This window comes from Lepidochelys olivacea (genome assembly GCF_965140295.1).
Source record: "Lepidochelys olivacea isolate rLepOli2 genome assembly, chromosome: 3".
NCBI lineage: Eukaryota > Metazoa > Chordata > Testudines > Cheloniidae > Lepidochelys > Lepidochelys olivacea.
In genome coordinates, this window is record NC_140413.1 from 50,286,300 (window position 1) to 50,312,736 (window position 26,437).

At 44.0% G+C, this 26,437-nt stretch overlaps 1 protein-coding gene across 9 annotated transcripts in view; it reads left to right on the top strand.

The window, feature by feature from the left end:
• Positions 1 to 358: 358 nt before the first annotated feature.
• The window catches only part of LOC311519079 (isoaspartyl peptidase/L-asparaginase-like), a 240,120-nt gene continuing 214,041 nt past the window's right edge, over positions 359 to 26,437 (top strand). For 6 of the 9 annotated variants that reach the window (XR_014711191.1, XM_084625299.1, XM_084625301.1 and 3 more), the window contains exons 1-2: positions 359 to 491; positions 11,596 to 11,816. Coding sequence is in view for 6 of the 9 variants with exons in the window: in XM_084625299.1 (XP_084481425.1) it covers positions 11,624 to 11,816 (193 nt within the window). In the remaining 3 variants the exon portion in view is untranslated. Of the gene's footprint in view, positions 492 to 962; positions 1,265 to 11,595; positions 11,817 to 26,437 lie in introns of those variants that run through there. The other 3 variants (XM_084625300.1, XM_084625305.1, XM_084625306.1) reach the window with 3 other exon arrangements.

The following is a 26,437-nucleotide window of genomic DNA, read 5'->3' on the forward strand; positions in this document are numbered from 1 at the left end:
AAGGGTAAAGGAACGGGCAGGAGCAAGTTAGGGGAGGTAGATGAGGCTCCTGCTTTTCTCCTCCAATTTAGAACTCTGGGCAATTAAACTTATCCTGAAAATACTAAGAGTAAATAGCACTGCTATTTTCATTTATTTATAGGAATTCTGGCATTCTAAAGGTCCGCAGAGATTTGCTATTCCTGCAAGTAGGCAGTTTGCAGCAATTTGGAAATAAGCAATGTTAATAATTGATGTCATAATAGTTCTTTGAGGACTCTTGACTTGGGAGGTGAACAGCTCAGAAAACTTCATTTTAACTGTCTGAGTTTTAGTTATACATTTACCAGGCTTTGATAATACTTAGGAAATACACAGACAAAGGCTGGCATTCAGTTTTGGATTTGGAAGTCTAGGATTAATACTTATTTGTGCTGCGTTTTACTCACATTTATTGTGTTCAGGAGTCTTCTAAGGACTGTATGAGGCAGAGCTGTTTGTGTGACTTGAAGGTAAGTGTGCTTTTTAAGAGTATTGCTATTTTGTATTATATAATCAGGAATGTGTCTCTTCCATAACGTTAGCTCAATCCTGTTCCTCTAGCTTGTATATCAAAGTTATTTGGTGATTATATTTAAAGAAAAAGAAAACAAATAGACATGGAGGAAATAATGTTAGCTTTCTCTTCTGCTAGGGATTCCTTCTTGCCTGAGTGGGGTCCTGTGCCCTTTTAGCAGTGCTATTCTATAGTTCTATTCTGTAGTGCACTCTCCTGAGAGAATAGTTCAGGGCCTATATTCTTTTTGTGAGCTATACAATATGTGTTCTGCCATGCCAGCCTCACGTGAGGTGGATTTCTAGTATCCCTGGTGGTAGCAGTCTTGTGTGAGCTTCTGTCTCTTTAAGGCTGGTCTGGAGGAGTGGCTCACACAGGGCTGTCTTGGCCTGGAAATTGGCAGGAGGAAGCTGTTCTGAGCTGTGGCTGAGGGCTGTAGCTGCCTATTGTGCTGTGCTGCTCACCCCTCCCTTTCACATACACCACTCCTTTTCTGAGCCTTTTTCCCAGATCCGTACCTTTCCCGGCTTTGGTTGGCTCACTGCCCACTGCTTCTTTGCTGCAGCTGCGGAACTGCTTATAACTGAGCCTCTCCGCTCAGTCACCCTTTAATTCTGTGCCCCTGAGCAGACCCAGCAGACAGTCGGCCTTCTCTTGGGCCTCTGCTGCTGCAGTGCTGTGCAACAAGTGCCCTATCTGCTGCTTGAGTGCTCTGGTTCCTACCCCAAGGTAAGTCACAGAGGGCAGCTCTCTTCAGACCTACCTGGGATCAGCTTTTGGAAGGGTGTTATGAGGTAGCCCTCATCTGCAGTATTAACTGAGTTAACTGACCTGGGCCTTTCCCTTGTATTTCCTCCTCCCCTCCCACTATGCTGTATAGGACTTCAGGTAATTCAAGTCAGGTCAATCTGTGCAAAGTAAGTGTTCATTACAACATGATGTAACAGATTGTTTATACACAGGTGCCAACTTCTTATGGCGCCCGTGGGTGCTTGCGCCCTGCCCCCATTCCAACCTCTTCCCCCAGAGTCCCAGCCCCAACTCCGCCTCGTCCCTGTCCCTATTGGACCCCTCCCCAAATCCCCGCCCCAGCCCCACCTCCTCCCCTGAGTGCGCCACGTTCCCCCTTTTCCCCATTCCCTCCCAGTGCTTGTTTCGCAGTGGCAAACGCTGGGAGGGAGGGGGAAAAAGCAGGCACGTGGCGCACTCGGGGAGGAGGCAGAGGTGGAACAGAGGCGCAGGTGAGCTGGAGCGGGGATCTGCCAGTGGGTGCAGAGCACCCACCAATTTTTCCCATCAGGTGCTCCAGCTCCGGAGCTCCAGCCTATGGGTGCTCCAGGCCCGGAGCACCCACAGAGTCAGCGCCTATGGTTCATAAGTGTATTGAGCCGAAATTATTGATGTCATAATTAGGATGGTGCCCTATTATACTGCATGCTGTACAGACATAAATGTAGTTTTTCCTGAAAACCTTACAGTGCAGTTTAAGACCAGGCATGACAAGTGAGTGTAAGAAACCATACTTAAAGGCGTGTGAAAAGAGTGGAGGGTCTATCACCCACCCCCTGCCCTAAGGTCACTTCTGCTCTGCCAGCCCCCCTTGTCAACTCTGTCCCCCTGCCCGCCCTTTCCCTTAACCTCTGCTCCTTTTACAGCTCCTAACATTCTACATCCACCTCTCCCAGGCCTAGGGGGAGGGTATTGCAACAGGTTTCACTCTCCCCCTTCTTGGACCTGGTATTGTGGGGAAGGCTAGGAGAAGCATAAGAACATAAGAATGGTCATACTGGGTCAGACCAAAGGTCCATCCAGCCCAGTATCCTGTCTGCCAACAGTGACCAATGCCAGGTGCCCCAGAGGGAGTGAACCTAACAGGTAATGATCAAGTGATCTCTCTCCTGCTATCCATCTCCACACTCTGAGAAAGTAGAGGAGCTGTTCTGTTGTTCACAGGAAAGGAGGAGAAAAACAGAGCTTCCCTGATCTCCTGGGCACTTTCTACTTCCCCTCTCCTCCAGGGCGAGGGACCCGGATGGCTCCTCTGCTCTTCCCCCCTCCACTGGCTCAAGGGAACTCTGGACACTAAGAGTAAAGCTCTGCTGTGCAGGAGATAAAACTTTATCCAGGGGTGGTCCCAGACTGTGGAACTAATGGTCATCACAAACCCGAGTGCTACTGGTTCCAACTCAAGTTTGGGGCACGGTTCTTTGACTTTACCTTCTCACACACACACACACACCAGATATTTTTAAAAAAAAACAATCTACCAAAACAAGACAAAGTGCACATGCTCTACTTATCCTCTCCCGCAGGGGGAGGAGAGAACAAAACACACAACAGATGTTAGTCATGTTGCTTAATGACTTTCTTGAAGGTGCTCAGATATTATAGTGATGCATGTGATATAAGGACCTATATAGAATAAAACAGTGTCAATGCCTGAGGGGAGAGAGCTCTACCTGCTTTCCGCAGCAGCCCAGGAGGCTTTCCCCACTTGCCCCAAAATATAGGCAAGTGGGGAAAGCCACCAATTGGAGCAGGTTTTTCCTCAGGCTGTACTAAATGTGTGTTCCCCTCCACAAGCCAACTTGCTTATTTGAAATTTTATTTTCTGGGTCAGTGACCTGGAAAGCTTTAAGCACTGACACTGGGAGAAAAGGGGTTAGAAAGAAGAAAGTTTGCTATAAGCGCATGTGGGTACAAAGGTAAGCAACTGCACAACTTTGATTAATGGTGATTTTTTTGGAGGATGGAGCAAGGAACAAAGTGAGACTTTGGTGAAAGAGGGAGTTGTCATCAGTTGACGGGTATGTGTGCTCTCTCAGTATGCTGTCCCAGCCCTGTGCAGATAGTTGGTTCAACAGACCGCAATAGTACTCTGACTGCTCCCCACACCAAGGTGCAACCTGGAACTGGGGTACCGCTGAGCCCTGTCTCACCAGCCTGGGCTCCCTCTCATACTGTGCCTGACAAGCTGCAGACCTCTCCCAGTCCTACACTCACACAAACCTTTACACCAGCAGGGACACACTCAGCTGCAGTTACATGAAGGCTTCTCCCCAGTTCCACAGCCTAGGACCTCAGAGCTGTACCATCTTGCCCTGGTCAAAATCCTGAGCAGTATAAATGTATTACCTAGTCCACCCCTCCCTCTATGTGGAGAGGACAATGCCCCAACCCCTGTGCCTGAGCAGATTCCTCACACACTTCAAGCAAACCATACTATTTTAGGTATAAATATAAAACAAGTTTATTAAATATGGAAAGATAGATTTTAAGTTATTTCAAGTAATAGTGATTATAAGTGATAGCAATCAAAGATGGCTACCTAAGAAATAAACAAAATTCCAATCTAAGTCTTATAAACTAGATAGGATTTGAATCAAACAGTGTTTCACCCTGTTAGATAGAACAAACAGTCCATCAAGCATCCATACATGGGCAGGGCTTCCTTCTTTCCTGCCTGGGACCCTCCCCAGTTCAGCCTTTGTTCCTAAGACGTTGTGTTGTAGGGGAGTGAGGCCCTGTCATGATGTCACTTCCCCCTTTTATATCTTGTTCCAACATGCTGGAAAGATCTTTTGCTGTGACTTGAGTCAAACAGTTCCCATTGTGTAGTGCTATCTCTGAGAGGTTTCTGTTGTCCCCAGTTCCTGGGGTAATCCTTGTGAGGGTGTGTATCTCCTCAACAGGCCGTCAACATTGTTTGGCTTTTTTATTATTGTACCTGAAAGGCTGCTTGTGCGTGTTCCCGTCCTCACATGTTTCAGTAGCACATACATAGCAAAAATTTATAACTTCCTATACAATGAGAGCACATACAACTTAACAGGATATTAATGTTCAACATACAAAAACTTTTAGAATGATACCTCACAAGGCATATGTTGTACAAAACATATCAATATCACCATGGTGAATATAAGGTGCAGAATGTCTCTTTGGGGCAGAGTGTCATAAGTACTACCCAGAAAGAAAGACCATGGCACTGTTCAGTGACAAATGCTCTTGGCCAGGTTTATTGCCCTCAAGGCACAGTCCCAATTCCTTGGATCGGTGGTTACAGGTAGGCTAATACACGAGTATCTAATGGCAAGGAGTGGCTCAGTCATGAGGTACCCCAACATTTATAGACTGAGACAAACAACTTACATACCACCTTTTGTATTTCATGACATCTGCTTGTTACCTCCCCTTGTATCTTGCTCCAGGTGTCTCGGGCAAAACATCCCTAGTCATCACTTCCATCAAACCCTCTTATCTGGTGTTAGGTCAGGACGTACCTTCGTTAATCTTCTGAAGTGTGTTCACACGCGTGCCCAGTGTCTGTTGCTTCTTAGGAGCGCCTGTGTTCGTGCAACACTAGCAGTGCCCTTGCCAAGTTCATGTATCAAACAGTGAACCTTGTAAACATCTGCTTTAATACATGGCTTTAATATGGTTCAGGCCTCAGATCTTATACCAGGCCCAGTGCTCCAGGCTCTCTCTCCCTTTCTCTCCCCTATAGGAGTATACAGAAGAATAGGACAGGTTAGAATAATGCATTTTTGCAAGTTAGTGGGAAGATAGTGGAAGAACTGTAATAGCTAGCCACACACAAATTATATTATGCCTTGTTAATTTTCCATCAGTTCAAAGGCCTATAGATGGAAACTTTGCTCAACCGCAAAATAAAGAAAAGTAATTTAAGCTGAGAAGTATTTTCAAAATGCAAGTAACATGTAGAGTGCTGTAAACTCTTTGAAACTATGAGCCAAATATTTAGGGGCAATTTAAAGCTTTAACATACCAACTGCAGTCATAAGAATCCCTTCACTACTAGCTGTGCACCTGCTGCCATCATCAGCTGAGAACATATTTAACTTTAAAAAAAAATCAGAAATAATAGTTTATCTACTGACAGTATAAATAACACCAACTATTACTATAACGAAAAGCAAGGTCAGGGGAAAAAAAACCACTTTCTTCTGTTTTCCTCCTCCATTTCTTTGGGAATTTGACTGTGCTTTGTGTCTACTTAGCCTGTACTCCTTCCTCCGCAGATTCAGTTTGCAGCTGATCTACATGGGCAGGCACCTTCACTTACTGTAGTTGAAGTAATTATTACTGTTATAACCTGCAGGATTGGGGTTTAGTCCACTTCCCCCATTTGTTTGTGGTTTTCACACAGCAATGTGAGACCACACATTTTAAAACCAGGAAATTGTCATTGTAAACTCACAAGTACTGTCAAGTGATTGATAACAAGTGTAACACCTGGGTAGAAGGGTGGACTCTACATAATTAGCCATACCCAAATCTGTTCATAGCCCCTGTTCCAGGGCTCTGTTTATTATCCCAGAAAGAAACAGTAGAGAGACAATATAAAATAACAATCTCATTCTCAAACTAGATTGTGCTCCTCAGCCTTCTGTAGCTTCCCAGTCAGAATCTCTACTCACCCTAGGTGGATCCACTTCATAGTGCTCTGTTGTATTTCAAGGGGAATGTTCTCCTCTAAACCCCTAATTGATATCATCACCTGATTTTGCCTAGCTAGGTTAGATGATTCCCAGCACCTGTCTGCTGGGCTCCTCTCCGAAACAGGATTGGGTGCTCCTCCCACTATTACAATGTGCAGAAACTTTTAACTCATATTTTTGAACTGATTATATCTCATTCTATGCTGTCCTTTTAACATTCAGCTAGAATCCATGGACTTCTAGGACAGCATAGCAAGTTCAATTTATTTTAAACTGTTCAGAACTTTTGGTTGCTTTGAAACATTTTATACACAAAGGTCTAAACTTATGTCTTCCTAGTGAAACCTATCTAGTGTTCAGTTAAATAATTGCTTTCCCATATCTGAGGAGAAATGGTTAAGGAATAAGTTTTGTGCTTGAAAATTACAGAGCGGGTGAATGGGATGTTAAACAAACCAAGTGCAAGGTTACTGATATGCAGATAAATGGGGAGAGTGACATGGAGAGGGACAGCAAGGGGGTGCAAGGGAAGGGGAAAGAGATGGAGATGGGGAAAGGTCTGCAAAATGAAAAAGACACTTTACAAACTGATTTGTCTGCCTTTCCAATTTCTGCCTATGCAACTCCTGAGAGTTTATTCTAGGTAGAACTGGTAGTGCTACCTACATTTAAGATTTTCCAATACTTCACATTATAAACGTCTGTTTTCAATTTCTTATATTTCTGCCAAACTTCAACCGTTCAGGTTGAAACAACACCACTTTAATTCATTCCCAGACCATTATGTGTCCTGTATGTTGAATGAAGTCCTATGGAAAAAATAGTATGTGATCATGTAATAAAGGCTTTATCATGATGCATTTACAGAAAGGAGGGGAAAATTAAGATTGCCTTAACCCTAGCATTTCCTAACTTTTGAATGCTTGACTTTGTAACCGTAATGTTCTTTTAACATAGTTTTTGTATGTAATTTGAATATATAGGAAGACTGTTTATGTAATATACATTTCATTTTGTCTGGAGTTTTGGATTTTCTCGTCTATTTAACCTCACAGATTATGCAAACTTTGAAACATTTGGCTGCGACCCAGTAGGAAAATCACGACACCTAATGGGACCCTTCTGATCCATCATAAAAGTATGATAAGGGATAAAACACATCAGAAAAGGACCAGCATTCTAGTAAACATACTGTTGTGACCACTGCTTTGTCAGTTGTCACATGCTTTGAATTATATAGTGCACAAAATTCTGTATAAATGTACATTCTAATAATTACATATTCAGGTATTCACCATTGAATGTACAATCCTTCATTCAGACTATCAAATCAAAATTGTGTTCTCTCCAGGAGTACAACTCAGAATACAACCTGCCCTCTGGAATTTATGACCTGGGATTAGATCCAAGAAAGTGGGGTTCTGAAATTTGTATTGTTTAGGAATTTTCACTTTTCTCTTTAAGGAAATGGGGGTTTCCCTCCAAAGTTGGGTTGTGAGCGGAAGCCCTAATAAGAATGCTTCTAGTAGACCTAGATTGGATCACTTAAATTGCAGTGCCAGCCTTCAAGAGTTAGTAACCCATAGGAGACAACAAAAGGGAAACGGTTACAATTTTTCAAAGCAGGAGTCAGTATTAAACTAATGGAGAAGCACATAGCTCTGCGATTACACATCTGTGCCCCTACCTACTGTCATGAGTCTTCTAGCACTTTCCTGCTTGAGCCATGCACCCCTGCTAACTACATTCCCTTCTTGCCCATCCTGCTTCACTCTTCCTTCCACGCTTCTAAGGATATGTCTATACTGCAATTAAAATGCTGAACTGGCCTCTGCCAGTTGATTCAGGCTCTCAGGGTTTGGGCTAAGAGACTGATTAATTGTGGTTTATACGTTCAGGCTTGCCTCTGTGAAGTGCGAGGGTCCCAGAGCTTGGGCTGCAGTTCAAAACCTGAATGCCTACACTGCAATTAAACCCTTAGCAGGATCCCTGGGCGCCCGAGTCGGCTGGCATGGGCCAACAGCTTATTTTTAATTGCAGTGTAGCTATACCCTTCGTGGAATAATGTCCCTAATCCTGTATGCTACACAAGCTTATTTTTTTTCTTATTTCCTCAGCCTCTCCCACAATAACCCACATTCCTGTCCAAAACATACAGCATCATAATTACAAACAGCAACATAGAGATGAAATCCTTTCCCATTAAAGTGAATGGGATTTTTGCAGTTTACTTCAATGGGGCCAGCATTTCACGCATAATGTGTTCAATGGGAAAACAAGCAATCTCTTAGCACTTCCTGAAGCCTTACTTCTCTGTGCCTAATATCATGTCTCTGTGCCATGTCATATTTAGTTTTCCATACTGCGAATAGCACATACTGTTTAGTGTTATGTACATAATAGATTGCAAGCTCCTGAGAAGCAGAGTTGCTTGATTCTTTCTGTAAAGCATTTTAGCCATATGTTGTGAATTTTATAAAGATACTAAATTATTGTGCTGTATATAGTCCACATACGCCTTAAAAATATAAAACTCCACAATTTAAATGCAAAACTTTTGTAAGAGGAAAAACAAGTCCTGACTTTGGTTTTGTTCACTCAGATTGCTATATTGAAACTGCTTTAGTTATAAGAAGTAGCATTTCTGTAGAGGAATGATAATTTTCTTCAGTATGCTTTGACTTGGAAGTAATGAAAATAAGGAAAACTTTTCATAGTATCCTAACAAAGGCCCTGATTCAGTAAAGCATTTAATTACATGATGAATTTTCATCATGGGTTGAACTACTCATATGCTTGAAGTTAAGCATGTGCTTATGTAACACTGACAGACCCTGGTCTTTGTCAGGTGGGATCCAACCTGGGACCTCTGGAGCTAAATGCATGAGCAGGGATTGGCAACTGCAGGGATTGGCAACCTCTGGCACACAGCCTGCCAGGGTAAGCCACCTGGCGGGCCAGGCCAGTTTGTTTACTTGCCGCATCCGCAGATTCGGCCGATCACGGCTCCCACTGTCCGCAGTTTGCCACTCCAGGCAAATGGGGGATGTGGGAAGTGCTGGGGCCGAGGGATGTGCTGGCCAGCGCTTCCTGCAGCCCCCATTGACCTGGAATGGTGAACCGCGACCAGTGGGAGCTGCGATCAACTGAACCTGCGGATGTGGCAGGTAAACAAACTGGCCCGGCCTGCCGGGGGCTTATCCTGGCAGGTCGCGGACGAAAGGTTGTCGATCCCTGCTCTACTGCCTGAGCTAAAAGCCACGTGGCCCTTAGCTAAGGCTGTAAAGCAGACTCATTAATCTCTAAGTGGTCTTGGTGCCAAACTGAAACTGAATCTGAAACTCAACTCACCATGAGGGCCACATGAGGACTAGTACAATGGCCCGAGGGCCACATCACTGAAACCTTTTCATACAATGATACAAAAGTATAGTCAAAAATGAAAAAAGTGAAGAGTAATATAGTATGCTATTAAAAGTCAACGTATTAACTTTTTAAAATCTGTAACGTGAAGAGGGGTTTTAATAAAATATAAACACTCAGTAATGCACCTCACTCAAATGATACAAATGCGTTTACTTTTAGAATTAGTTTGGTTAAAGCCCCCGCCCTCTGCCCCAGGCCCTGCCCCCAATTCCACCCCTTCCATGAGGCCCTGCCTCTGCCCCGCCTCGTTCCACCCCAACTTCACCCCCTCCCTGCCCCTATTCCAACCCCTTCCCCAAATCCCCGCACCAGCCCCGCCTCTTCTCTGCCTCCTCCCCTGAGCACGCCGCATCCCGCTCCTCCCCGGATAGTCCAAAGCACTGCCAAACAGCTGTTTGGCAGCGGGAAGTGCTGGGAGGTAGGCGGAGGAGCAGGGACGTGGTGCGCTTGGGACGGGAGGGGAGCTTGGCTGCTGGTGCAGTTGGTGCCTATGGTGGGCTGCAGGAAATAACTCCCTGGGCTGCATACGGCCTGTGTGCCATGTGTTTGAGACCCCTGGCTTAAATTATAGTGGAGTGCCAGCTCTGTTACAGTTTAGAGTTAAGACCAGCTTTCTATTTAAAACTGGACTCTTCTAAGTGCTCTAAAACACTCTGATGTGTCATCATGGAATTACCCCTGAGCCTGCCTAAGCCTGATGACTCATCCCTGTGCCAGCAAGTGTAATAAATCATCAGAGCCAATTACTCCAGTTCTTGTGATAGACCATTCAACCAGGGTTCAGCCAATTCACATGTGAAGGCCCAACCATGTGATCCCACTAAGGTATATAGGCTCCTAAAACAAACTGTCTCTCTAGTGTACTTAATGTTGCTATGTGGTTGGGAATGTTTCAATTGTCTAGTAGTTTTAACAGACAGCAGCTGTGCTAGCTAGTCTCTACTCCTTCCTCACCTGGCTGCTAGACAATTATGTTACAAGAATGTTAGGCTTGCAAGGACCAGTCCTCAAAAGTTAGGAATGCTAGAGTTAAGTTTGACTGTGTATGTGAAACAGTAATTTTTAGAGGTTTACAACTCAACCAAATCTGTGTGGATTTCCATGGGGATAACATATGGCACCACTTTGATCCCCATCCAAATTTCATGTTTCTATTCCAAAGCCTGGAGGTAATAGAGCTCTTCAAATAAATGTTTAGGAAACTACTTAATGTTGGGAAAACTACTTATTTCCCTTTAACCTTCTTACTAGAAATACCTGAACTGTCTTCACTGAAGCTTCCAAAAGAATTCAACATGAAGCAGAGAGCAAAGATGGAAACTGTAGGTCTGAAAGGTTAAATTATGGAAAAGTTCCACTGAGAATAGGAGCTTAAAATGGAAAGTGTTAGGTATTCTTACCTAGAGGTATTGCTTCCAATAACATAGCATTTTAAAAAAATTGTATTAGAATTATATTTGTTGAAACCTGGTGACATATTTCACATGACATTTTGTGTCTCAGATTTTGTTTTTCTATGTAATTTGAAAAAAAAACCCTTTTTTACATTAAAATGATGTGAAACTTTTTATTTGAATTTCAAAGGCACTCTTGCTCCAATTTTGGTGCAAAATTGCTCCAAATTTGCCTGTCAATTGAGGTTTGATCTCTGAAAGATAGTTTAATATGTTAATAATTGTGTCAGCCTCAATCCTCTAAGGAGATACACACAAATAAAAGGTTTCAGAGTAACAGCCGTGTTAGTCTGTATTCGCAAAAAGAAAAGGAGGACTTGTGGCACCTTAGAGACTAACCAATTTATTAGAGCATAAGCTTTCGTGAGCTACAGCTCACTTCCTCAGATGCATATCGTGGAAACTGCAGCAGGCTTTATATATACACAGGGGTTTGCTTACTCAGAGCTTCCTGTAAAATCTATTTATTGTGTAAAAACAGAAGAAGCGGGGGGATGGGGAGATAAACATTAATCTTTGATACTTATAATGCAAGGAACTATTCAGAAACTATGGGCCTGATCCTGTAACTAGACCCACCAGGTTGGAACTCTACGCATGTGCCAACACATACAAAGTAGGATTTGAGGCCTAAAAGATTAATTTCTTAATGTTCCTGAATGTTGTTCTGATGTGCAATATTAACATTAACATGAAAAGGACCTGCTTGTTTCAACAGATACCTCATCTTTGGCAATCTGGTTAAGATGGGCACAAATCCTGTTCTTGTAGTCCATGGTGGAGCTTGGGCAATACCAGATGAGTTTGCTGAAAGAAGCATCCTGGGAGTGAAAAATGCAGTTAAGAGTGGCTTTGCAGTGTTGGAAATGGGAGGAAGTTCAATGAAGGCTGTAGAAATTGCTGTGCGGGCCTTAGAAGATGATACTGTGTTTGATGCAGGTATTGTGATTTTAAAAAAAAACCAAACTCTTAAATACTTTAAATCGTCTTAGTTTTGATATATCCACAATGTTGCCTCAAGAGTTCTCTCCATTTTGTGTTTATCTTTTATGCTGCTTGTTACATCTGCCCACCAAAGATCTTTATTTACACATTTCCTATGGAGCTGATTCAGTGCTGGATGATATGTTTCTTCTTTGTGCTGTTCAGTAATTGCTATTTTTTCAAAAAGTATTTACTGTTGTATGTGTGGTTGAGAGATTTACAGCTAAGGTTGGATTTTAGCAGATATCCGTTTGCTTTTTAGCAAGGGTAGTGAACAAAACTTTGAGGCTTTTTGATGTTTTCTCTGAATATTTTACAATTCAATTTCAAGGTTTAATCTGTTAAATCAGAGTTCCTAATAATATGAGTCCACAAAACAAGAAAAAATCCTATAGGTTAATAAATGTTTAAACAACTGCCATTACTGTGATGCTTCCCAGGGGTATGCAGGGTTGTGAGGCACCTTGCTACTACCTGTCCTTAGCTTGAGGGAGCCTTGTCTGTGGAGCCTTGCGTGGATATAAAATTTATATTTGTGGATACAAAATGGATATCTGCAGGGCTGAACCATGGGGCAAAAGCAGCAGCATGTCAGGCCACTGCTCACAGGAGCCAGCACCCAGCCAAGGCTCCTCTGACATGGTTGTACTGTCCCCAGCCCTGCCCATTGGGGCTGGCACCAAGCTCACAGGCAGCTGTCCCTGGTCATACTAGTGTGTGCAAGTGGCTCATATGCTCCCGGACAGGAGACGTGGACTGTTGTGTGGAAGGGATTGCTGTTTGGGAGTGTGTGAGTCACTTTGTTTATAGAGAAAGCAAGTATAAGTTTATTTAATGCACAACAGAGATTCAAACTATAGCAAGCAGAAATATTGAAAACAAAGGGCTAAATATAAAATAAAAACTTAACATGCATACTAGAGCCTAAACTTAACCACCAATTCACTGCCGTTATATAGAGCAAAACCTCACCCCAAATCCGGCCAGCCAGGCTTGACTGGGATCTTCTGTTCATGAGATAAGTCGAACTGTCTTCTTGCCTCCTCAGTGGAAAGATCCAGAGTTTGTGCACTTATGCACCTCTCTGCGAGCTTGCACCCAGAGGTCCCTGGGTCCATAGATGCCGTGTTTCTAATCAGCCGGGGTGTGCTCCTCCCCCTGACCCATTTTGCCTTGGTCCCATACCACTCCACCCCTTTGCCCCAAGGCCCCACCCCTACCCTGCTTCTTTGCACCCCTGCCCCGCCCCTTCCCCTCCCCTGAGCACACTGTGCCCTCTTTCCTCCCCCCAGTGCCTCCTGATGCTGCAAAACAGCTGATCCACAGCATGCGCTTGGCGGTGGGAGGGAGGTGGAGGTGCTTATCTGTGGGGCCCACCAGTGGGCAGGAGGTGCTGAGAGGAGGGAGAGGTGCTGATGGGGGGCTGCCAGTGGATGCTCAGCACCCACCACTTTTTCCTGTGGGTGCTCCAGCCCCAGAGCACCCATGGAGTCGGTGCCTGTGCCTGGGTCCCAGTTAATTAATCTCTCTGTGAATAATGACAGCCACTTAAAAACACAAGGTACCAGGGACTGCTTCAGCTTGATGGGAAGGATGTTTTTTTTGCTAGGGTATAGATGATGATGTGCAGTTCCATTCATGGGCTGGGTAACCTCCCACCTAGAGATCATCAACTTCAGGACATCGTGGCATGGAGGGGAGGCTGGAACTGGGCCTGAACTGGGAACAGGATTTGGACAATTGCTGGTGCTGCAGTCAGACTTTGGTTGTTCTGGAACCTGCTGGCCACAAGTCCCAGCACATGCTCAAACAGGCCCCTCTACAGCTGGTGCTCTTCTTGCTGTTGCTGGTGGTCCTGCCACTTACGGCATGGCAGTGGGAGATGCAATGCACAACCATCCTCTCCAACATGCTGTCATCTACAGCCTGATTCTTCCAATCCCATTCCAACACCTCTCTGCAGATTGAAGAGGTGGTCAGATCTCTTGATGAAATCCCCATGCATCTTCATCAACATTTATTCCTTCTCCATCCAAGGTTTTGGATCCTGGTGTTGTCCTCCCTCGCTTGCATTGAGAATAGTATATTTTTCTGTCTGGAGGGGATAAAAGTTTTTCCTCTTTAACTTTCTGCATCACAGGCTGGGAAAAGTGACAAGGGTTTTCTCCTGGGCATTCATTCTGCGTTTCTCTGCCTTGAAGCTGCTTGGTCCTCAGGATCCTCCCCAACTTCGCAATGAGAAAATCTGTATTTAAACTTTTTAATTTAAAAAAGCAGTTTGAGGGCTTGGGTGTGTCAAGCAACAGCAGAATGGTACTGGTGATAGGGTTAGCCTGTGGTGGCACTGGAAGATGTGAACTTGCTTGAGATCCCTGCGTGGAAGAGAGAACACTTTTTTTTCCCAAGCCTCTGGGAGAAAACCATCCCCCTGTGTCATTGAATTGTTCTGTTGTCTGGGGTGACTGATGGGCAGATTAATGACTGGAGGGCTTTCTCAAGGCATAGTATTGCCAGCTGGTCAAGTGTGGCGTTGCATGTGCTTCCTGCCTCAGTTTCTTCCTCCCCCAATTTTTCTTTCTCTCTCCCCGAGAGCTTCATATAGCTCATCTCTCCAGCTGAGTCACTCTCAAAATTCAGTCTCTTTTCAGGGTAACAGAAGTCCAAACAACCCAAAAGTATTCTCCTCTTCAGCCCACCTCTGGACTCCCTGTAAGTGCCTGCACTCTGGGGCAGAACACTGCCTCTCATGCTCTTTCCCTGGAGTCCCCTCATAGTCCCAGCCATTCTGGGCTGCCTTTCAGTCTCTCTGGTTCAGTTTCCCTGAGTCTCAGGCTGCTTCCCTAGAATCTTCCAGCCCCTACTTCAGGTGTCTCCCAGAGGAACCTAGCTTGCTCCCTCAAACTGAGTTTTCGTAGTCCTTTCAAAGAAATCACCCAGCTGATCAGGACCAGCTGGGGTAGGAGAGAGTAGTTAATCCAACACAAATGTGTCTGAGCCCAGCTACCCTTAAATGACCACTCAACCTGTGACAAGCGGACAACTGAGCTACAAAAAGTGGAAGGATGAAAAATTTTCTCTGCTAAGAAACCTGATAGACCGTTTGGAGTTCCTGCTACATGAGAAGTACTTCTGCATCATTATGAAGGGTGGACTAACATTTAGACCAATTTAGACCTAGTTCATTATCCAATAGCTTAAAACCACCACAGATTCCATTGGAAGAACTGACACGGATCAGAGCCCTTGTGGAGATGGAGGATGCAAGGTGAGTGATCTCTGGTAAACTTATTAGGATGCAAGTAGGTTCTTTTATTATTTTTAATATGTCTTTGGAGTAAAATATGCTTGCTCAGAAGGAACCAGGTGGTAACATAACATTACATTGTGTACCATCTCTGAGGGGAGAAGCAAAATAGGCCTGCTTAGGCAGACTGTCTTTTTCTGGGAATAATACAGTGAAGGCAGGGAACTCTTCAGCCTCGAAATGCACTGGTCACCAGGGAGAGAGATTCAGATCTCCACCCAAGAAAGGCAACAGCTAGAAGGCCGGAAGGCTGAGGGTGCTCATTCTTTTCCCTCCCCTCTCTTTCCTCTCAGTACACATGCTCATGTTTGATTGTTGCCTCTTCAGTTTCAGCCTTGCTACCACTGCTCGACATACCTCTTGCATGGTGTCACAGTTCAGGGCAACTGCACCTGTATTTCCCCTTAGTGGTCCAGCAGGGGCAGCTGGATGTTGGACCCATATTTCTGACACACTTTGCAAGTACTCTGGAACTTGATATTCCAGAAGCCAGGAAACAGACCTATTCCCTAAGCCAGTGTTATTTTCTGAAGTTTGGGCTGCCCTTAAAAATGCTAATGCCAGTTTGAGAAAAAGCACGCTGCTATGTATGCCCGGTGTAACTGTGCTTGTCCCTGTGTTTGCTGGCCTTGCTTGTCTTGTATTGCATAAAACTTCTACCCTCCCGCATACAGTACACTGCACGACTGTAACAGGCGGTGGTGGCCTTTTTTGTTGTCTATCTCCCTGACTATATCAACAATGTTGAGTTATTCTCTTACCCATCTGAGGCAATGGTTGTCCTTCTGGTCTGTTCCTCCATCTCCTCCCCAAACGGATTGGACTGGCTGTATCACAAAATGGTGAGTGTCTGCTCTGCCTTAGTCAAGATTGCTGTGGACAGCCCTAGTTTCAGCTCCTCCTCTGAATCCTCAGTACTTGGTTGCCTCCACCCCTTGAATCCTAGACACGTCAAGTGCCCAGGGTACATGGTCTCCCTGCTTTGGGCACTGCTGAGCACCCAGTGCAGCTCCTGATAGAAAAGGGGAGTTCTGGGCTGGGTGTTGTGGTTCTTTGCCTGGCAGTATGGATTCTTCAGGAATTTTAACTTCTGCTGGCACTAAGGTCCAGTTTGGTGGATCTCTTCATCTGACTTACTGGAGATTCAATGATTAGTCTTGCACTCAAATACATATGTCTTTCTGGCCTCATACTACATGTTCTCAATAACTTTGATGTCTGCCTCAGTCCAAGTAGAAGCATGCTGATTTACTTTTCTGGATGTCATATGATTTGAATAAGTGCAACAGGAGCACTATACAGATGTTACAGTTACAGAAAGTTGTGTACTAAGGTAGGGTCCAAATACCAAAGCAGGTTATTTATACTGCCTGGAGTTGACTTTACAGAACTAGGGATAAATAGGTAGACACAACAGAGGCCCCAGGGGGAATTTTGGAAAGTTGTGGGGGGATGTGTCCGTACAGCAAATAATAGCTCAAGTGTCAGCAGCACTTGATCTTCAGCGGCCCCAGCTCAAGTTTAAAGCACCACCGCTTGAGCTAGAGATTTTTCTGTGTGGATGGGAGTCAGGTTGGGGTAACACTCAAGTTATATCTTGAGTTAACTTTGCAATAAAGCCAAGGCTTTATTCTAAATGTTCATAAGTATCCACCAGATCCCAGTCCTGAAAACTAAAATGAACATGCTTAACTTTACTATTGTGAATTGTTGCATTGACAGCAATTGAGTTACTCACAGTAGTAAATATAAGCACATATGTAAGTGTTTGCAGGATCAGGAACTAATTTTGGGTGCCTCCATTTTTTAAGCTTGATTTTTTTAAGCTCAGCATCCAAAATCTTACACACTCACAAGAGCACTAAAGAACATTCTTTCCTGACTACCTCATGTAAAATGTCAACTGTTTCTCTTTACGTTTAATATAATGTAAGTTGGAACAAAGAGTTTATGAAGTTTGATATTTATTTTCATTTGATTTTTTTTTCCTTTACTGTTCTGTAATGTGAAAAAGCCCATTCTGTTTTGTGACATAGTTAAAGTGAAATTATTCAGTTGTCACTGTGGTGTCTCTAATAGCTGAATTCTGCTGTACTACAAATAACAGGGATAAAAATATTCCCCTTCTTTTCTACTTGCTGGAAGGTATAGTAAGGAGAGGATAGAATTTGACTTAACACAAGGAAGTTTAAAGTTGCCCTCTGGCAGGCAATTCCCCATCAAACACTCTGTACCCTATTTTTCATCTCTCATTTTTCAACCCAATTGATTAGCTAGAGTTATTTTTATTTTTACTTCCGAGTGGCAGTAGGAAAGAAACACTGAAGAAATATTTCTTTCTGAGAAGTAGATGGGCATATGTCAAGGTTCCTCCCCCACTCTGAACTCTAGGGTACAGATGTGGGGACCTGCATGAAAAACCTCCTAAGCTTATCCTTACCAGCTTAGGTTAAAACTTCCCCAAGGTACAAAATATTACCCCCGTTATCCTTGGAATGGCCGCTACCACCACCAAACTAATACTGGTTACTGGGGAAGAGCTGTTTGGACGCGTCCTTCCCCCCAAAATACTTCCCAAAACCTTGCACCCCACTTCCTGGACAAGGTTTGGTAAAAAGCCTCACCAATTTGCCTAGGTGACTACAGACCCAGACCCTTGGATCTTAAGAACAATGAACAATCCTCCCAACACTTGCACTCCCCCTTTCCTGGGAAATGTTGGATAAAAAGCCTCACCAATTTGCATAGGTGACCACAAACCCAAACCCTTGGATCTGAGAACAATGAAAAAGCATTCAGTGTTTTACAAGAAGACTTTTAATAAAAAATAGAAGTAAATAGAAATAAAGAAATCCCCCCTGTAAAATCAGGATGGTATATATCTTACAGGGTAATTAGATTCAAAAACATAGAGAACCCCTCTAGGCAAAACCTTAAGTTACAAAAAAGATACACAGACAGAAATAGTTATTCTATTCAGCACAATTCTTTTCTCAGCCATTTAAAGAAATCATAATCTAACACATACCTAGCTAGATTACTTACTAAAAGTTCTAAGACTCCATTCCTGTTCTGTCCCCGGCCAAGAGGACTACAGACAGACCCTTTGTTACTCTCCCTCCTCCCAGCTTTTGAAAGTATCTTGTCTCCTCATTGGTCATTTTGGTCAGGTGCCAGCGAGGTTACCTTTAGCTTCTTAACCCTTTACAGGTGAGAGGAGCTTTCCCCTGGCCAGGAGGGATTTCAAAGGGGTTTACCCTTCCCTTTATATTTATGACAGCATAGATGCAACTGAGGGTAAAATTTGACCCACCATCACTTTCCAAAGTTGAACCAATTAAGTTCCACTAGGAGATAAGCAACAAGATGCTAACAAAATGAAATGCACAACCATTAGTAATGGTAATAATGAAACCCCATTCCACTGTTCACCTCTCTTTCTTTTCCTAATCCTTATGTGATTTTTTTTTTTTTTGGGATGTTCCCCTGGTGTTATCCGGACTGGTGATCTGCTAGCTCATTCCAATCCTTGACTCTGGGAGCCAGCCTTACCCTGCTCTGCTGTGAGAACCCCCACTCCTGGGCTGTTCATGCACAGCCTCTGGCATGTAAGCTGCTCCTTGGATTGTGCAACCAAATGATACTAGCCAATATCTCCAGTCGCAGACACAACCCTAGGAACCTCCATCTTGCAGTGTCCAGTTATGCCCGCTGGACGCTGCAAGCTTATATGAGTTTATCAATTTAACAAAGAAATTGATGTGTACCAGGCTTGTTATCCCAAGGGGAGTCTCTGACATGCTTCAAAACAAACTCATGGCTTCAGGTAGAATAAAGAAAGATTTTAAGTGATTATAAGACAAAGCATAATTCAGATTTGGTCAAATGAAATAAAAGCAAAACACATTCTAAGCTGATCTTAACACTTTCAGTGCCTGTACAAACTTAGATGCTTCTCACCACAGGCTGGCTAGTTGCTCTTCAGCCAGGCACTCCCTTTTGATCAGCGCTTTAGTCGCTTGGTGGTGATGTTTGTAGATGGAGGTGGTAGAGACAGGAAGAGCATGGCAAACATCTCTCCCTTTTATCATGTTCTTTCTTCCTTCTTGGCTTTGCCCCCCTCACATCCCCTTCAGAGTCAGGTGAGCATTACCTCACCACAGTCCCAAACTGACCAAAGGAAGTGGAGTGACTCAGTCGAGAGTCCTTTGTTGCTGCCTAGGCCAGTGTCCTTTGTTCTTGTGAGGCTGGGCTGGGTTTGTCCTCAGCAAGCCCTGATGAGGTGTGAACTGCCCCCTGCTCTTGGAGAGTTCTTGCCTGGGCTTGCTTTAAGCCATGAGGACACATTTTCAGCCTCATAACTATATACGTGAAATTAAAACCTATAACATTACTATAACAACAATGCTCAGTACATCATGAGCCTTCCGAAGTCACCCAACATGACAAACTTTGCATTAGATACCACACAGTCATATTATAAGGATGAACATGGGGGTGTAGGGTGTTCCCCCGAGGTTACATTTATCATTTCCAACTCCCACCCATTTTGCTTTCCCTCCATTCTTTGTTTTGCCCCTTCTTCTCACTCCTATACATTTTCCTCTCCTCTCGCCATGGGCCTTAGGGCATGGCTACACTTGCAGATGTAGAGCGCTAGGAGTTAAACCAGCCTTTGGAGATCGCAGCAGGGAAAATGCTGCAGTGTGTTCACACTGTCAGCTGCAAGAGCAATGACGTGGCCACATTAGCAGCTCTTGCAACGCAGTGCATTGTGGTAGGTATCCCAGTGTGCAAGTGGCTACAGCGTGCTTTTCAAATTGGGGCGGGGGAGGGATGGGGTGGATGGAGTGTGAAAGGCCGTGCGTTGTGTGTATTTGGGGGGAGAGACTGTGTTTTGGGGCACAGAGAGTGTGTCAGCATGCAGTCTTGTAAGTTCAGTTGTGGCAGAGGGAAGGGAGAAACCACAACATCAGCCCCCACCCCCACGTCTCACACACACACACACACACACACCTGCCTCTGCAGCAGAAGCATTTCACAGTAATGGTTTGCTTTGTCCCGGAGCAAATAAGCATGTCGGCTGTCAGAAACGGAGATTTGAAAAGGGGTATCAGGTTACCTGCAGCTGAGTTCAAAACAATGACAAGAGTGGTCACTTGACTTCAAGGGATTCATAAAATATCAGGGTTGGAAGGGACCTCAGGAGGTCATCTAGTCCAACCCCCTGCTCAAAGCAGGACCAGTCCCCAATTTTTGCCCCAGATCCCTAAATGGCCCCCTCAAGGATTGAACTCACAACCCTGGGTTTAGCAGGCCAATGCTCCAACCACTGAGCTATCCCTCCCCCAAATTATGGAACATTTCTAGAGGCCATTCACAGCACAGTAAAGCAACATGTTGTCCACACTGACACCCGGGCGTTTCAGCCGGGGCGCAGCAAGCTTTATGCTTCTCGTAGAGGTGGATTACCAGGAATGCTCCAGCTGCAGAGTCCAGGCACTCTACCTGCCTTGCCAGTATGGACACCTCAGGAGTTAGGGTGCCCGGGGCTGATTTAATGCGCTCTAACTTGCAAGTGTAGCCAAGGCCATAATCATAAAGATCCAGATTGCTTGTGTGTAACTTGTAGCTACATTTTTCCTTCCACTCCCCAGTCTTCCATCTCCACACCTCAGTTTCGCTTGTACTCCTTCTTTATCTTCTTTATCTTCCCCCTTGTGTTCTCTCTTTCAAACAAATATTAGGACAGGCCTTTTTTGGAGCTGATTAGGGACTTAATTAGAGAGAGTGCCCAAATTTTGAGGTCTTTTAAAGTTAGTTCAGTTTCAGGGAGGAAAGGCAGATTAACATCAGAGCCAGTGATGATTCATCAAATGAAATTCAGGAATGGAAAAAATGTGACACACAAATTCTTTTTTGAAGAGAGCTCTTGGTCTATCACCTAGCATTTTAATTTCTGGGATCACATCTTTCCCTATTATTCATTCCATGTTTCTTTCCTTTCTTGCCATTATCCTCCCTGTATTTCTATTTCTCCACATATCTTCCTGTATATTGTGAGACTTGTGACAAAATAACAATAGTTAGTAATATTTAATTTTTCTTCTTAAAGACTCTGATCTTGGAGTCATGTTAGTGTGTGAAAACCTCAGCTTTAATTCTTTTTAAAAGAATGTTTCTAGACACTATGGTGGTGGAGAAAAGCTTGGAAATGTAAACCCTAAATGCTCAAAAACTAAAAGGCAAGTAAAGTCAGCTAGTGAACCACCTGGCTGGGTGCAGTCAAAGGTGGCAGTAGAAAAATAAAGGAATCTCTGAGAATATACTTAATTATAAAAGGAATTTGATAACCAGCGTACTTTCAACTCCCAACTCTGGAATAAATAAATAGAAAATGTTGGAACTGAAACGTCAACCTTTTAGACACAATATATGCCTCTATATAAGGCCCTGGATACTGTTCCTTATGGTACCTATAGTCCCAGAAAAAGTATTCCACAAGAAGGAAGCAGACACATTAGAGGAACTGGATGACCACTTATGTTGATGATGTCCTCGTCTGGAGAAACCAGAGAGAGGCATGATGACTTAAGTGAAGATGCTTTGAAATTTAAAAACCAGTATGACAGGTAGCACATTAGAGCTCAACTGTCTGAGAAATGTTAACTCAAATAAGGCATTAAACAAAATGACACCAAAATAGAGGCTATTTGTGCATGTTCCAATGCCTTAGAATATACAGAAAATGCAGGTTTCTCAGTGATCTTTCCTAATTCCTGTCACAAGTGTCCATAGTTATTAGGCCATTTTAGTGCCTAATTCAAAACCTATGAAGTCAGCTGAATTACATTTCAAGGGAAATCATTCATTTTAGCCACAAAATTACTTACAAAAGCAGACCGAGAGTGTCTTTCTATAGTGGCTTTTAATTATTCCTGCAGTAATTCTTTATAGCTTGTTCAAATGCAGTTTGTTTAGTTTAGTTTGCTTAGTAATCTGTACCAACCAATAATACAACATACCATTACATAAAATGTGTCTGTTCTGTAAGTGAATGAGTATGGAACCAACTTTCCTGTATATATACTCACAATTTTGAATTAAAAAGTCACTTTCCATAAATACTCCTCAGTAGTCACTGAAAACTAGCTATTTTAGTGAACATGCCTGACAGTAAAACAATTTGCTGGAATAGCTGTAAAATGGATTACAAAAGAGGTTTGGACACAGCTGGAGTGAGTTTGTTTGAATTCATTTAAAATTGTTTGCAGTATTCACCCAGTCCTAGAGGATGAGGATTTATTTGCAGGAGGCCACATCAGCCTACAGAGTATTTGAAGTACTAAGTCACAGAATTATAGAAGGTGATAACAAAATTGATAAAAAGAAATAACCCTTTTCACACCACCTAATTAACCTGTGAAACTCATTGCCCAAATATATCACTGGGGTTTTGAAGGTATTAAAGGACCGCTATGTGGAGAGAGGGTACAGCAGCCAGAAATCCTACAGGGAGCGTTAGGAAGGTTTGCCAGAATAGAAAGCTTTCCAGATGACTTTCTGAGCCCAGCAGCCAATTTCACAGCTGTAGCTCTCTAGGAGGCTGTGGGGAAGACTGCATAGAGCCATAATAGTGTAAACAAGTTAAGTAGATGTTCTTGGGAATGGGAGGGAAAAGAGCAGGTAAATATACAGTTAGATAGTTCAGGGCTCCTACTGGACCTCATGCAAAACTGTAGGTGGCTGTCAGGTTCTTTGCATACTAGGTTAAATTCTAATGCACTTAAGGAGTTTAGTGTACAAATATTTAGCGTGCATGTATGTACATCTCAGCCACCCTTTGAGATACACGTTAATCTCAGGCCAGCTCTGTTGAATAGCAAACTGTCATTTACTTCAGTGAAAGCAGGGACAAGGGCTGATCAGAAGTGGTCACAGGATTTCCCCTCCCTCCATTCTGAGATCATTCAAAAATGGCTGAATTTTACTTGCTGAATCTTTCCAGATCAAGTTCCCTTTCTGCAGAGAAATTAAATTTTGGCTTGAAAATTAAAAATTTCAGCAAGTTTGAATAAAAAGAAGGGATTCTAACAAACTGTTTTATAGCTTTAAATCTAGCGGTTTGTAGGAGATGTTTAGTAAAAAGAACCAAGAAGAAAACAGATATGAAGCAACAGTTTGTGGTACGAAGAGAGTCTGAGAGTAAGTCTACTTCCAGCTGGGAGGTGTACTCCCAGTTTGATGAGACATACCCATGCTAGTTCTAATTGTGTTAAGGTGCTAACACTAGAGGGTAACTGTGGCAATGCACATGGTGGGAGGGGCTAGCCATCCCAAGTATGTAGGCATCCAACAGACCAGGCACGTAGTCGGGTCAGCTAACCCTCTTGCTGGTCACAGTGCTGTAGCTACACTCTATTTTTAGTGCACTAGCTTGACCAGAACTGGTGCAGGTGTGTCTCCTAAAGATAGGAAATTGCACCCTCGGCGTGAAGTGTAGACATATCCATAGTTATTCTATTCAAAAGTAAATTATGTAGTTCACATTTCTTTCCTTGGATAGCTCTGTGCAGCAGGAAGCAGCAGAGATTCAAAGTAAAAGTTGGACTAGAAATATTAAGATAATTAGTAACTGATTCAGGTCCAGGAACAATTTTTTCGGCTGACCTCCATTTGTACATATAAATCACTCGTGTGCCCAACTTTTTGCCTACTCTCCTTTACAAATGGTAGAATCTAGAGACGTAAAATATATTTATATACATGGAAGTGGGGGAATAGTCCTGTTATCGTGGGGAATTTTCCTGGCTTCTGTACTACCCTGGTGAAATGGGCTAGCAAAAGGATCTGAGTCCTTGCTCCCACTTCCTTTACCCAGTTGCCTCCCTGCCCTTGAGGACTCCCCTTCCACTCTCCTGTCTGGCAGAGTTCTCGTAACCCCAACAAGGCTGGGCCCAGGATTCCTGGGGGCTCGACCACCAACCCTGCTGTGGTCACCTAGGACAGGGGCTAGGGTGTTCCCACTCCGGGGTACTCTCTCTGCACTGGGCACTTCTCTGACCCACTGACCATTACATACAAGTTAAAGCAAATGCAAGTTATTCAATCAACAATTAATTTTAAAAAGAATAAGGAAAAATGGGAAAGGTTAAAGGAATCCCAACAAACCCACTCTGTGGCAGGCAACATCACAAACAGTGTCTCTGGAATGTCAGGGCAGTTCACAGTCTGTTCCTTGTAAGTCCCAGACCTTCTTCTCAGGCCCTGGCTGTGCTGCAGGGATGCTGTGGGTTGGACACTTGCTCTGGTAGTGGCCACATGCTCTCAGGCTCTAAGTGGTAGGACCCTTCTTCCCAGTGTTGCCCATGCCCTGTCAGGGTTATGATCCAAGCCTGGCCTGCAGAGCCTCTTGGCTGAGGTGTCTCCCTGTGCTGGGCCCGCTTCCCAGGGTCCCCCTCGCTCTCCCCAGCTGCTCACGACACCCAGCTCCGGACTGCTCCAGCCCCAGCTCCACCACTGTCTCTGCACTGCTGCTGTTGCTCTGCCTGCAGCTCCTTGGGCTGCTTCTTTAACCCCTCTGCCTCTGGTTGCTACAGCTCTGCTCCCAGGACAGGTCTGCTCTGCAGGCTGCTTTTGTGACTCTGCTCCAGCACTGACCTACTTCCTGGGCTGCTTTTCTTGCCCCTCTGGCTCTGGTTGCTGCAGCTCTGCTCCCGGGGCAAGTCTGCTCTCTCTGGGTTGTGCCTCTGGCTTTGGGGCTGCAGCTCTGCTCCCAGGACAGGGTCTGCTCTCTCTGGGCTCTCTGGATCTGGCCCAGCTCTGCTCCCCAGCTTAGCTTGGGCACCTGCTTTCTCCTTAGCTCGGCCCCACTCTGTCTGACCTACGTAATTCCAGCTCACACGGAGGATGGCACCTCCCTGGCCTCCTGACTCCCTGATTAGCCTGCCCGTCCCGTCATTCAGGCTGACTTGGAGCATTGGCCTCTCCCCATTGTTCCTGGGGATGATCAGTCTCAGGGTCCTGATTCCCCATTGACCCTTCCCCCTTTTTAGTGCTGGGAGCTAGCAACTAAAACATCCCCACTGAATGTTAGTCAGGGGGCAACAGTGCCCTTACATACACACCAACTGGAAAATTTGGTCCCCAATATAGCATTTCAACCCCCCTAATCAGACCTACATTACTGCCTCATGCTCAGACACATGACACATTGAAAAGTATCTAAAAGCTACAATGAACAGAAGCCGTTCAGATACCTCTGAATTGTTCAATTTACACACAAACAGGCAGGCAGCCTGTAAACCATAAGTGAAACCAATGGTAACCCTCTCCACTATGGTCTATAATAGCCTAATAAAAAAGTAGCACTACAGCAGAGCTGATAGTGGAGATAAGCCCCTAGCTGTTCTGACAGTAGATGTTATACAGCTCAGTTGAATAAAGGATCCCATTTTTGTTTAAGTTGGGAATGTACTGTATGCAGACCGTTCGCAAAGAAGGGCCTGATCTTTTCTTCTTTTAACATGCAGATACTGTACTGTTTAGATTAACCACTTCCTAAATCACTATTTCAACTAATTTGTGTCTAGGCATCTGTCAAGCTTCCTTCCCCACTCTGAACTCTTGGGTACAGAAGTGGGGACCTGCATGAAAACCTCCTAAGCTTACTTTTACCAGCTTAGGTTAAAACTTCCCCAAGGTACAAAATTATTTTACTCTTTGCCCTTGGATTTCCACTGCCACCACCAAACTTTATCTGGGTTCCTGAAAAAATGGAGTTTGGACACGTCTTTCCCCCCAGAATCCTCCCAACTCTTGCACCCCACTTCCTGGGGAAGGTTTGGTAAAAATCCTCACCAATTTGCATAGGTGACCACTGACGCAAACCCTTGGATCTTAGAACAATGAAAAAGCATTCAGTTTCCTTACAAGAAGACTTTTAATAGAAGTAAAAAAAAAAATCATCTCTGTAAAATCAGGGTGGTAGATATCTTACAGGGTAATTAGAGTCAAAACATAGAGAATCCCTCTAGGCAAAACCTTAAGTTACAAAGAAGACACACAGACAGGAATATTCATTCTATTCAGCACAGCTATTTTCTCAGCCATTTAAAGAAATCATAATCTAACACATACCTAGCTAGATTACTTACTAAGTTCTAAGACTCCATTCCTGTTCTGTCCCTGGCAAAAGCATCATACAGACAGACACAGACCCTTTGTTTTTCTCCCTCCTCCCAGCTTTTGAAAGTATCTTGTCTCCTCATTG